This window comes from Euphorbia lathyris, chromosome 1 (genome assembly GCF_963576675.1).
Source record: "Euphorbia lathyris chromosome 1, ddEupLath1.1, whole genome shotgun sequence".
Taxonomy (NCBI): Eukaryota; Viridiplantae; Streptophyta; class Magnoliopsida; order Malpighiales; family Euphorbiaceae; genus Euphorbia; species Euphorbia lathyris.
The window spans coordinates 43,295,298-43,307,592 of NC_088910.1; the positions used below are offsets into that span (position 1 = coordinate 43,295,298).

The window sequence follows — 12,295 nt, forward strand, 5'->3', positions numbered from 1 at the left end:
GACACAACAGTGAGAGAGGGTCAAGCAGTACGTTGGAAGGCACCGATTAATGGATATCTAAAGTTCAATGTTGATCTGGAATAAGACGGGTTTTGGTGGAGTCTTGCGAGACTGTGAGGGGCAATTTGTCTTTGCCTTTGCGGAATGTCGAACGGGGTTGCTGAATCCCAGAATGGCTGAGGCAGTTGGCCTACGAAAAGCCCTCCAACTCGCTTGCAGCAGGAACTGGTCGCATATAGTGTTTGAAATCGATGCCGAAGGTCTACTTTTGGCTATCCAATCTGTTACACCTGATGTTTCGGAATATGGGATTATCGTGGAGGCTTGTCGTCATATACTATCGGTCAACTCAGATTTTTCTCTTCGCTTTAACCGTAGGTCAACCAATAATGTCGCCCATGTAATTGCAAGGGAGGCCCTAACTTTGGTTACGCCTTGTTATTGGCATTTAGAGCCTGTGTTTCTAAACCAGTCTTTAGCTGCTGATGTAATGATGCTTCATTTATAAAAAATCTATATATTGTTCCCCTCAAAAAATAAAAGATATATATCAACCTTATAATGTGTTTTTCAAAATATATGATTAAACAGTATGTTAGTTAAAAAAAATGGAGCTAATAAATTATTTACCCTTTATTTTTTTTATAAAGCTTTATATCTTTTTATTAATTACTTTGAAAGTATTTTTTTATCTTGTTAACTCTTTTGAATTATTATTATTTTCAAAATCAATTTTGACTTTTAAATTCACAAAACTTAATTTTAGGAAAAAAGTAAAATATAATTTATTCAATTTGTAAATGTAAATACTGACACGTAGTTTAAAAGTTTTTAATTACAAATAGAAGTTGTGATAGATTTTGTTTATAAAATAAAATATTTTAAACTATACTTTAAGTTCGTTACATCCGTAGTTTTCACTTGGTTAATGACTGACCAAGTGAATTTGGCCAGTCACCGTTAGATTTAGGAGGCATAAATCTAAGCCATATGATTGTTTTAATCTCCACCATATGATTTAAATCACCGCTCATTACAATTATAAAAACATATTTTATCTTAAAAAAATAAATTATACATATCGACAAAACACAACCTCCTAAATCGAAACCATAATCATGGTGAACATTTTAGCTATTTTTACTAATTTGTGAATTAAATTGGTGGTTAAGTTCATTTTACATAGCTGAACTTTGATTTGGAGGCATGTGTTTTGTCAATGTGTAAATGTAATTTTTTTTAAAAGATAAAAATACTCTTGATTGTTATTAAAACTTAATTGTGTAATTTAAAATATTTTGTTTTGTAAAAAAAATATACCACAAATATCTATTTGCAAACTTTTAAATCACATATATGTGTTTGCAAATAAATACACAAGTATAAAAAAGTTTAAAGATTAAAGTTTTATAATTTTTTTAAAAAATAACGTTTGAGTTATAAAACATTAAAGATGTTTACTCTTTTAAGCTTAAGACTTTTTTTTAACCTCAAACACATCAAAACGATGAAATTTTAGAGTATTGGAGACCATTTTTTTTGCAACTATAAAATGGTAGACTCTAGAAATTTGCTATTAAATACTCCATAAAGCTGACACTGACACTGGTTGGTAAAATCGCCCCTAATGTAGATTCTTATCTTCACCATTAACTCCATTTTATTAATTTTTTTCTTCTAAACCAGATGGTATTTGATAGTTAAACTAGTCGTTATCTTAATCATATGGACTACGTGCTTAGTGATATTTAAAGGGAGAACTGAGATTGAATCGCTCGTTAATGTCTCGAGTCGGGCTTTAAATAAAATTTAATTACTAGATTATATATATATATATATATATATATATATATATATATATATATATATATATATATCTAAAATAAAGTAATCACCTAATGGAGAAGTGGGACGTCAGGTGATCTCCTTAGTTGTGTTGTGCCTGCGACGGGAACGGTTTCTGAGGACACTCCGGCGATCAAGTTAGTTACTAAAAGAGAAAGAGAGAGTGAGAGAGTATTAAAGTAGAGAGAAAATGTATCCGACCTCTTCATTGGGCATTGGTGGTCTCTTTTATAGAGTGTTGTTGTGATGTAGTAGGCTGTTGGGTCGTGGCCATGGCTCCTATAAGCTCTTAATGGCATAGGCCCATATCCTCCATCAAGTAGTCCCCCCCGAATTTGATGCTAACATGAAAAGTTGTCCATCGAACCATTTGATGTGAGAAGTGTCTTTATGATTCGGTGACTAGGCGCGTGGCGCCGCATGGTTGTTCGATTGCCGTATGAGATTAGCTTGAGAATCGAATGTGCTTGGGTAAGAGTGCACTGCCTTTCTTTCGTTTGTGGGGGAGATGAGTAAATTTAGATCGGTCATCATTGACATCAAGTGCCTTATGATTGGAGAGCGAAGATTATAGCCAGAGTGATGTTGGGAGCTCTTTTGGCCGCAGTCGTTCGGAGGGGTAGTTTGGAGATAACATATGAGATGTGTTGTTGACAAGATGTGCACGGATGTGCATGCAAAGGCGGTTTAAAATTTTAAAGTGGTCGACAGCTGTATGCTAGGGTAGTGCGAGGGTCTCTTTTTTGAAAAAAGAGAGGGAAAAGCCCTAATGATGTCATTTGGTCAGCTATTTATTGACGCGTGATATAAATGCATGCTCAGATTTGCCAAGTGTCTGATCATGTCTGGTGGTGAATTTCTAGGCGCCTATTGGGATTATTTTTGTTTATAAAAGCGTTTTCATTTTGCCTTTTGAAGTTTTTTCGCCTTTAGACTCAACTTTCTTTGTTCTCGTGCTAAAGAAAACTTTATCTTTGTTTAGTACTCCGACGGTGGTTCCTGGGTGTCTCTCATACCGTTTCTAGTGTTCGTGCAAAGTTGCATGAAGTTAGGGAGTTCGTCATTCGCCTTTATTGTGTTGGGAGTTTGATTTTGCCATGGACTAGGTCAGTCTCTTCTTTCATTGGAGTTTTGAGGTGTGTTTCTTCATTTTTGTTCTTTGTCGGGGGGTTTTTCGGGGTTGCATTGTTGCCTTAATATGTCTGGTGAGTCTAGTCGAGGGGAAGTCGTTAAGTTGACTAGTGTTACTCCTAGTGACTTCACTTTAACTAACTCCGGTCAGAGTTGCCAGAGGAAGTATAAAGCTTTTGGTGATAAGGCAAGTGGTGAGGGTACTTCTAAGTCGAAGAAACCTCACGTGCGAAGCGTCCCTATTGTGAGGTTGCCTCCTTCGATTGCTAGGGCTACCAGCGGTGTCAAACCTAGTACGTTGGAGGTAATTGTAAAAGTCCCACGTACTTAGTGAGTGGTGGGGAGACTCACATGTGGGATGGTAACAGTCTGGATCGAGGCCAATGGCTGCACAACTGCAAGCTCTACCACGCCCGCAGAGCTAGTGGGGACAAGTTGCTCCATTGTGTCGGTCTTGCTCTTGAGGAACTTCCATATCTTCACGTTTTCTTCATGCAGGCTTCAGTATTGCTCGATTATTTTCATGTATGTTGCGGTTTACACGGCTTGGGTAGTTAGGAGCGTATAATATTGACCAGCTGAGCGCTAGTGTTGGCCTCTTCTTCCTCTAGCTCAATCTCCATGAGTAGAGGGGTCAAATTCAGTGGCGCCATCACAGGGCTTGAGGCATTTCCTCCTGCATGGGGTTGGGAGGTTCCGGCTGGGGTGATGAGCATTTCTTTGACGGGGGGTCAGTGCCTGTGGGTCGCCCATTTTAAGTGGGAGGTTCAGATTCGGCTGTTGATCATTTGCTCTCCACGTTTATCGCACAAACTAATGGAGAAGTGGAGACGTCAGATGATCTTTGTAGCTGCTGTTGTGCCTGCGCGGGGAATGGTCCCTGGAGACACTCCGACGATCAAATTAGTTAATAAGAGAGAGAGAGTGAGAGTGAGAGTGAGAGTGAGAGTGAGAGAGTATTAAAGTAGAGAAAGAATGTATCTGACATCCTTATTGGGCATTGTTGGTCTCTTTTATAGAGTGCTGTTGTGATGTAGTAGGCCGTTGGACTGTGGCCTATGGCTCCCATAAGCTCTCATGCTGGGTTTAACCGTGCGCTTGATGGGCTAGGCCCATATCCCTCATAATCATCTATGATAGCTGAGAACCAAGAATACTAGCAGCTATTGGTGGTCGAAGATGACAAATTCATAGATTACAAAAGGTGATTGCATATGAACAGTAGCTTATGAGTTCTAGTTGAGAGTTACAATCGAGGATTCAAAATTAATATTATTTGTTTGACCAGTCATTAATTACTTTATTTTAAATTAAAAATTAATGAAATGTATATAGTAATTAAAAACAATCGAATTTATTTCGATATTCTTAGTCTTTCGAATCAAATTTAAGGAAGTTCAAACTCAATCCAAGTCGAAACATGGCTAATTAGCATCGGTGGTCATAAAAGTTTGGATAATGTCCTCACAAAGTTACAAAAGTTTAATTTGTCTCAATAAAATCACTTAAGACTGTTTTTGATTCCAATGAATTCATTTTGAACGTTTTTCGATCATTTTTTCGTTGGAATTGATTATGTGACATCTAATCACATGTCTCAATACCATGTAACATAATAATAAAAATTTAACCACAAATTAACTCGAATAAATAAGAATTGTCAATTAAAATTTTAACCACCAATTAACCTACGTGATATAGCAATTATCAATTAAAATGTGTAGTTACATTTTTTTTAATATGTCAGATGACACTGACGTGACATTGAAATGTCACGTGAGCTATTTCAATGATTAAAATGATTTTATTAGAAAAATATAAACTTAAATAATTTATTTAGATAAATTAAACATTTTATAATCTTTTACAGAGATTGTCCAAACTTTGGTCACCGCGGACGAATAATTTTAAGATACTTCTAAAATAATACTCCCTACCAAACAATGCATGATATATATATATATATATATATATATTTCCCACCAATCATACTTATATAATAGGATTAAAAACAATTTTAATTGATCGGAAGTATTACTCTCAAACTACTATAAAATTCGTTGGCCGCGGACACTGATTGAGCCGAGTCCAAATAGATACAATCTAGCCTGTCTCAGTCCCGAGTGGTGTCCATTTAAAGCTTCTCTATATGAAATATATATTTTTTCTTTTACATTTCAAAATGGCAGCGTCTCAGTAGGCATTGCGTAAGCGTATTCTTTTCTGAATAACGTTTTCTTCTCTTTTTTTGTCTTTTTTTTTCGTTCTGTTTCTTGAATTTCTTCCTTCTTTTGCGAATGTTTATTCCACAAACTTCCCTACTCTTTCTTCTCTATGTTCCTCTTCTCATATGACTACGTTTAATTTTTCCGCACCGCCACCTCACCCTTCGCCCCCGCCATTCTCACCTTCTCCGCCATTCAAACCTAGCATTGCCGTCGTTGTCGGCGTTTTAACCACAATGTTCTCCATTACTTTGCTTATGCTTCTTTACGCCAAACACTGTAAGCGCGGCAACGGCATCATCTACAACGGTTTTAACGCCGATACACACATAACCGGTGGTGGACCGGGGACATCAATAGGAAGAAAGAACTCCGGTGTTGATCGGACTGTAATCGAGTCGCTACCTATTTTCCGATTCAGCTCACTTCGAGGCCAGAAAGATGGGCTCGAATGCGCCGTTTGCCTTAACAGGTTTGAGTCACCGGAGGTTCTTAGATTACTTCCTAAGTGCAAACATGCTTTCCATGTTGAATGCGTCGATACGTGGCTCGACGCTCATTCTACTTGCCCTCTCTGTCGCTACCGGGTCGAACCGGAGGATATTCTCTTGATTGACCACGATTCAGTATCAGGTACCCCCAATTTATTCCATCCCAACCGCATGCAGCTTCCTGATTCTGAAATATCGGACATAGAGATGGGAAGAGCTGAAAAACAGGCTGAGACAGAGGTGAAAACGGAAACGATAGGGTCTGATGGATATCGGAGAATTTCCGGTAGGCATTCTTGGGCCGGAGAGAAAGGAAGCGCTTCTCTATCGCAAATTGTCGTTCAAAGAACGACATCGGGGTCAGAGCGAGTTCCGCATCGGAGTAGCGGTCAGGGCCCGGCGAGGAGGTCGTTGGATAGTTATGGTTTGATGAGGAAGAAGAATAACGAGTCCGTTACAGTTGGTTGCTTCGACCGTTATCCGTCCCATCAAAGAAAAGACGGTCTTCTGTTGATAAACGGTGATGGAAATAGCGAGCATTGCGGATCAAGGAAATCAGCGGGTCCGGACAAGCTAAGATTCGAGCACCGTATCAATATTGTTACAGGGAGTGGGGTCCATCAGAGGTGGAGCGACGTACAACCGTCGGATCTACTTTATCTAAGGTCAGAGATGATTATCTGTGAGTTGGCATATCGGCCGTCGGTCTGCAGGCGACAAAAGACAGGAGACGGAGGAGAAGGAGAAGGGGAAGGTGGAGAAAGGAGAAATGGCAGAAACGTAATAAATACAAGAAGCGTGTCGGAAATCACTGGATTGAACAGGTTTATTGGCAGGGAGAGTAATAACAACCGTGACGGTGGCGAACGACAGGCAGGAGTTGTATCGAGATGGTTGGCTTGGATTTCTTCTCGCTCACAGTCACAGGCAGATGTACGGTCTACTTGATTAAGACTTTTTTTCTTAATTGGAAATGTAGAAGCCCTGTAGCTAGTTAATTAGGTAGTAATTTTTTAGCTTAGGCTGTTAAAATTCTAGGAAAAAAGAAGGTTGGAGAAATAGAGGACAAAGAATACAAACTACATGAAAACCCCAAAATCAAATACTACTTGAATTCACCAGCGAAACAAACAAGAGTTACCTTTCACCCTCTTTTTATGTATTCTACTATTCTTGCTGTTCATCATAATTCAGTTTGAAGATAAAAGCAACAAAAAGCTCTTCTCTTCCTTATTTACCCTTGTTTTGTTGGCATTATCAGCTATCTCTTACACATAAAGGCTTAAGCTTTGCATAGCTCAAGTGGACAGGTCTGTGCACTTCTCTTTTTCCTCGCTTCAATCTTTTTCACCGTTATACTTGTCTGTTGCTTTTTGTTGGTTTTAGCCTCATGGGTATGTATATAATGTACTCTATTCTTGTTTTCCCTGGAAAATTTTGGGAAAGGTAATGATTATGAAAGTAAAATCTCTATGCACTAATAGAAGAACATATAGACGAAGAAATATTTCCTCATGGACTTGACTGCATAGTTTCCATTGTTCGTTTTTAATTTGGGTTAAAATCACTTGTGCTGCTTTCTTGCTGTGATTCATGTGTTTCTATAGTGGAACCTCAATTTTTTTGGATTAGGTCCTGTTGAGGAGATGAGTGGGTAGTTAAATTGGGGAAGATGGCTGTGGTGACTCATCAATTTCAGGTTATGCATGAAATGCTAACGCAATTTATGCATATTTGTATTTAATGAAGTGCAAATTTAATGGAAACTAGGCCTTAAATTATAAATTTCATACCTTTTTGTCCTCAATGCTTTCGGCTCTAATCCCTTTGCATTAAAATTCTCTGTTGCTAATCTGGCTAGTTCCATTAATTTGTCCTTCAAACAACCTTTTGGTAATAACATGTGATGAATTTGGGAAACTGGTTATCAAAAGGGTCCACTTGTGTTTACTGCAGTCCTTTGTTGTTTATCCATCATTTTTATAATTCTTTTGTCTAAATGATTTGAGACTGTCCATGTTGGGTTTATGGAAGTTGAATCAATAATTTCACCTTGCTCTTTTGAGATGGTATTTATTTGTAACTTCTATTTTATATTACCATGTTCAAATGCTTTTTGCTTTTTGGTGGGAAGGGTTTGTTTTTAATATGCTTATTGTTCTATTTTCATTCAATGTCTATGAATTTGGTGAAATTGATATCTGATGCATGACTAGGGTAGATATTGTTTTGGCTTAAGTTTGAGAATTACTTGAATAAATCTGGTTAAGGGATATATTTTGAATTAATTCTTATGTTTGTTTTGATGTATTTATTTAATTTATGTGATCAAGATATCCCTTTGGTCCCAATATTCCTGAATGTCAGGAACACATGTGAAAAAAGATCAGTCAGTCCTATTAGTTTCCTATTCATGATGTGACAATGATTTGGGCTCACCATGCAAAAGCATGAAATCTCCCAGTTTTCAGTTTTGTGTGCATCTGCACCCATTAAATTAAAGCTCACGAGGTTATGCACCCAATTTTAATGTTCTGTGTGGTCCTATATTTAGCATTTGATCGTATTATCTTCTGTAAATACTTAAATTATATAATACTGTTAATAATCTCATGGCCTCTTATATATTTGAAGTAACTGAATTTCAGAGACTGTTTTTGTCTATTATTTACAAGGGTTCTTATGCCACATTTTCACTGAGGCCAGTATCATGGACCAAGGGTTTCAAATTACAGCATCCTATTTCAACAACTTCATTTGTCTGGAAGGAAAGCTAGGCGTTTTCCTGTAAAGAAGATTATTCATTTAAGGTTAGAAATACTTGATAAAACATTCAGTTTGTTTATTTATCTTATGCAAATGGCTTAGGTTAGAGATTTTGCTGTCCCTTACATGACTACATCCCGGAGAAAAATGGTTCAAACCTCTATTGTTTTGGGTAATATCTGGCTGGCTAATTAATGATTGATCCACATGATGTCAAAATATTCTTTTTAATTTGGAATAACGTATTTTCTTAAACAGTTCTCTGCTAGCGAAAATCTGCTACTGACTGTTCTCTGAATACATGTTCCTTTTTATCTAATGGATGTTAGAACTGATTTGAATTATTGCATCAGTTTAGGGGCTTGTCCTCATGGACCAAAGGTAGTGCACAAAATGATGAATCAGAAAATAGAGCAAATGGATCTATACAAACATAAAATATGGGAAAAGAACAGAACTGCAAGGAACTCAAGAGTACTATGCAGACCAAGGAAAGAAGTGAGATTTTAAAGGCAGTGTGCTGTCACTTTCTGGGACTGTATCCAATAATAAAGATACCCTTGCTGATTTTGTAAGTGCGAGATTTCTTCCAAGTCATTATTATGTGTGTGCATGTTGCATGGTGTTAGTATTCATACTATTTAAATTAAAGGTTTAAGATAAAAATTTGCATATGCACACCGTGATCACTGTTCATCTGATCGACCTATTCATAGTTGTATTTGGTAATTTTCTTACAGCAATGAAAGTTGAAGTGATAAATTGAATTGAATCATCACTTGTATTTCTGAGGGAGAAAAAGCTAGTTGATCAAGAGTTTATCATTTAGCAGACTCTATTATTATGAAGTTATTTGTCCATTTCTGAAACATGGGTCAAAATGGCACTTGAAGTTAGTAGACATGATCGGTTTAGCCCAAATCGGGTATCAACTCCATCCAGAAGTTGCAAATATTTGTCAAACTAGTCCCAATAAAACTGAATGTATTTGAGCTCATTTGTCAAATATAGGTCTGAGTTGATATCCAAAATTCAATTTGGTCTAAACTGATCATGCATGCCTGCCAACTTCACCAGTCATTTTGAACCTTAATTCGAGCTTTAATCAACTTAGCACAACTATCTGCAATTCTGTGTGCAGGATATTTAAAAAATAAAACTGATGTTATTCAACCTTTTCACTGCTAGATGATAAAGGGTCAGTTGGACTTCTAAACTTGGGTTGCAAGATCAATTTGGTTCAAAATGAATTTTATGTTTCAATTTAGTCCACAAGTCAACATGTTTTGTCAAATTAGCCCAAAAGTAACACATGTTACCACCATTATTGGGGACTTTTTGACACTGTTAATTTCTTATATGCTGAAATGGAGTCATTTTGGACTAATTTGAACAGAATGCCAAATTGAAGAGCTAAATTAATATTAATATCTAAACTTCACCTTGGACGGACGATATTGATCTTGCAAAGGCATGTTCCCACTTGTAGATGTTTAAAGTGGCAAGTCTATTATTGTCTAGTGTTCATTAATATTTTTACTGGTTATAAATGTTGTGCAGCACTCCTTTAGAGAAGGCAGTTAACATGATTTATGGGGCTCAAGTATCGAAGGAGTTGAAGCAGTTGTGGATCTTTGGTCCACCAGGTGTTGTAATGCGCACATTAAAGTGTTGCAGGAGTTGTGGGCACCCTTTATCCCACTTGCAGCAGTTAACATTATTTATGGGGCTCAGTTGTATGTATGTATGTACATCCAAGTAAAATCCTGAGGTTCTATCGTACAGAAAAAGGTAAAATCCAAAGGTTTTTGAGTGCTGTCAAATTGGGTTTGTAGTATTATAATGGTGTTATGCTAATCAAACATTAGTAACTCCATGTCTAACTCTGATACAACTCATTTAATGAATGTATTAACAGGTGAAGACATGAATTAAATGGGTTGACAAGGGTTTGCTTGCACGTTTAACACAATTAATTAAATGAAATTGAACATTGTTCAATAGGATTTGTTTGATACATTTAGGAGGCGTTTGGTTCGGGGTCTTTAGGAATGAGAATGGGAATGGGAGAGTTTTATTTCCTTTGTTTTTGTTTGTTTAGAAAAAAAACTCATTTCCTTTACCCATAAACCCCACTTTAGGTTAAGCTCATTACCCCAGGCCCTATAGGGAAATTACCCCATTTTCTTTCCTAAATATATCCAAACACATAAGGGAATTAATGCTTATTCCTTACTTTCTTGATTCCTTTTCCCTTTTGTGAACCAAACGCCCTTTAGCACTTGTATTTAACTGAATGAGTTATACAAGCTACAAATCCATTCAACATGTTACTATGTATGTTATTTACGAGTGATAGATCAATATTGTAAATCTAAATTAACAATCTGATATTTCTAAATACAAATTAACAAATACAGAATATATGAAATCGTGAATGTTCCAAGAATAAAATGATTTATTAAAACATAATAATTTATGTTCTCATTACATTTATTTCACAGTTAAATATGCTAAACAAGCTTTTGAAAAAAAAAATAGGGAAAAATTTTCAAATATAAAATATTCCTATCAAGTACTAAATATGAAAGATATGAGATTCACATATGTGATTTTGAGCATCCAAATTAAATGTTTGCCTAACGGTCTTATTTTGTTTCAATTACACTACATACAAAAGATACTTGGAAAGTCTAGTAAGGATGATTTTGGTAAAGCAAGAACTTCAATAGAGTGCTACTCGATATTTGTCCAAAAGTAAAGGTGAAAATGTTGACCAAATATCTGTCTATACGAGAGATCATACTGTGTTAGAAGGACACTTTGATGCCAGTTGGATATCTGATATAACAGATTCCAAAGGTACAAATGGATGTTCAGTCAAGTTGGAGTAGTGTCTTGAAAATCCTCTAGATAAACGAGCATAACCAAATCCACCATGGAGTCTGAGTTTGTAACTCTAGATAAATACGAAGAAGAAGGCGAGTGACTTCAAAACTTCTTGGAGGATATTCCTGAATGGCCAAAGCATGTGCCAACAATTTGCATACATTGTCATAATCAAGCAGCGATTAAGAAACAAAAAAAACGTGATGTATAACGGTAAAAATCAACACATGCATCATCGAACACCATTAGAAAACTAATCTCAACACGTATTATCTCCATTGATTTTGTAAAATCATAATTCCATAGATTGACCAAAGAGTTGAACCAAGACCAAGTTGAAAAAACATTAAAAGGAATGAGATTGAAACTCATTAAAATTAAAGGTTGTATATGAAGGAAACCCAACATTGCTGGATTAGAGATCCTAAGATCTATGTTCAAATGGACAATCTAATTGTATAGACATTGTGAAATCACTGTATGACTAAGACCTTACCTATTCTTGTGATGTAAATAGTGATATAAAACAGAAAACGTTAAGATATGCTTTTAATGATTCTTTGTATTTCAAAAGTCTGAAAAATACTAATCACTTGTGTGAAACTGAAGTGGAGTCACTTCAATGGGGACTAATGAAGCATACTTATCTAAAACTCTTCCAGAACGAGGTGATATTGACGATCATAATAAGCATAATCATGAGAACCAAACCCGTGTTATGTTGGTATTTTGTGTGTGATATATCATGTTCAAGAACATCATATCTATTAATCCGTAGAGTAGAAGTACTTTCACAAGAATTTCACAAGAAACACTTAAGAGTTATTGCATACCTATTATATATAAACATTGATAAGAAAGTGTTATCATTATATTGAATTCTTTTTCGCTTTCAAATTTCATGTAAGAGATTGTTGTAAAAAATGAATGAAATAGTGATTCACCTTT

The 12,295-nt window shown here is 36.1% G+C and overlaps 1 protein-coding gene across 4 annotated transcripts; it reads left to right on the forward strand.

The window, feature by feature from the left end:
* The first annotated feature begins 5,020 nt into the window (after positions 1–5,020).
* On the forward strand, positions 5,021–10,734 carry LOC136230156 (RING-H2 finger protein ATL43). 4 transcript variants are annotated; one of them, XR_010689288.1, is made up of 4 exons: positions 5,021–6,625; positions 8,368–8,502; positions 8,817–9,029; positions 10,019–10,734. XR_010689288.1 is itself a non-coding variant. In XM_066019129.1 (3 exons), the coding sequence occupies exons 1-2, from the start codon at positions 5,327–5,329 to the stop codon at positions 6,987–6,989; spliced, it is 1,335 nt and encodes a 444-aa protein (XP_065875201.1). In that variant the 5' UTR covers positions 5,023–5,326; the 3' UTR covers positions 6,990–7,002; positions 8,368–8,506. The 4 variants fall into 4 exon arrangements, 2 of the variants coding, with proteins under 2 accessions (XP_065875201.1, XP_065875195.1); XR_010689286.1 differs by having other exon boundaries at positions 5,023–6,625; positions 8,812–9,029; positions 10,019–10,726; XM_066019129.1 differs by lacking the exons at positions 8,817–9,029; positions 10,019–10,734 and adding an exon at positions 6,954–7,002 and having other exon boundaries at positions 5,023–6,625; positions 8,368–8,506.
* Positions 10,735–12,295: the final 1,561 nt, after the last annotated feature.

Excerpts from the sequence above, each read along its gene's own strand:
- LOC136230156 (XM_066019129.1), top strand. The coding sequence starts at position 5,327 with ATGACTACGTTTAATTTTTCCGCACCGCCACCTCACCCTTCGCCCCCG. Across the intron at positions 6,626-6,953 it reads GCTCACAGTCACAGGCAGAT|CTATCTCTTACACATAAAGG; the intron begins GTACGGTCTACT and ends TGGCATTATCAG.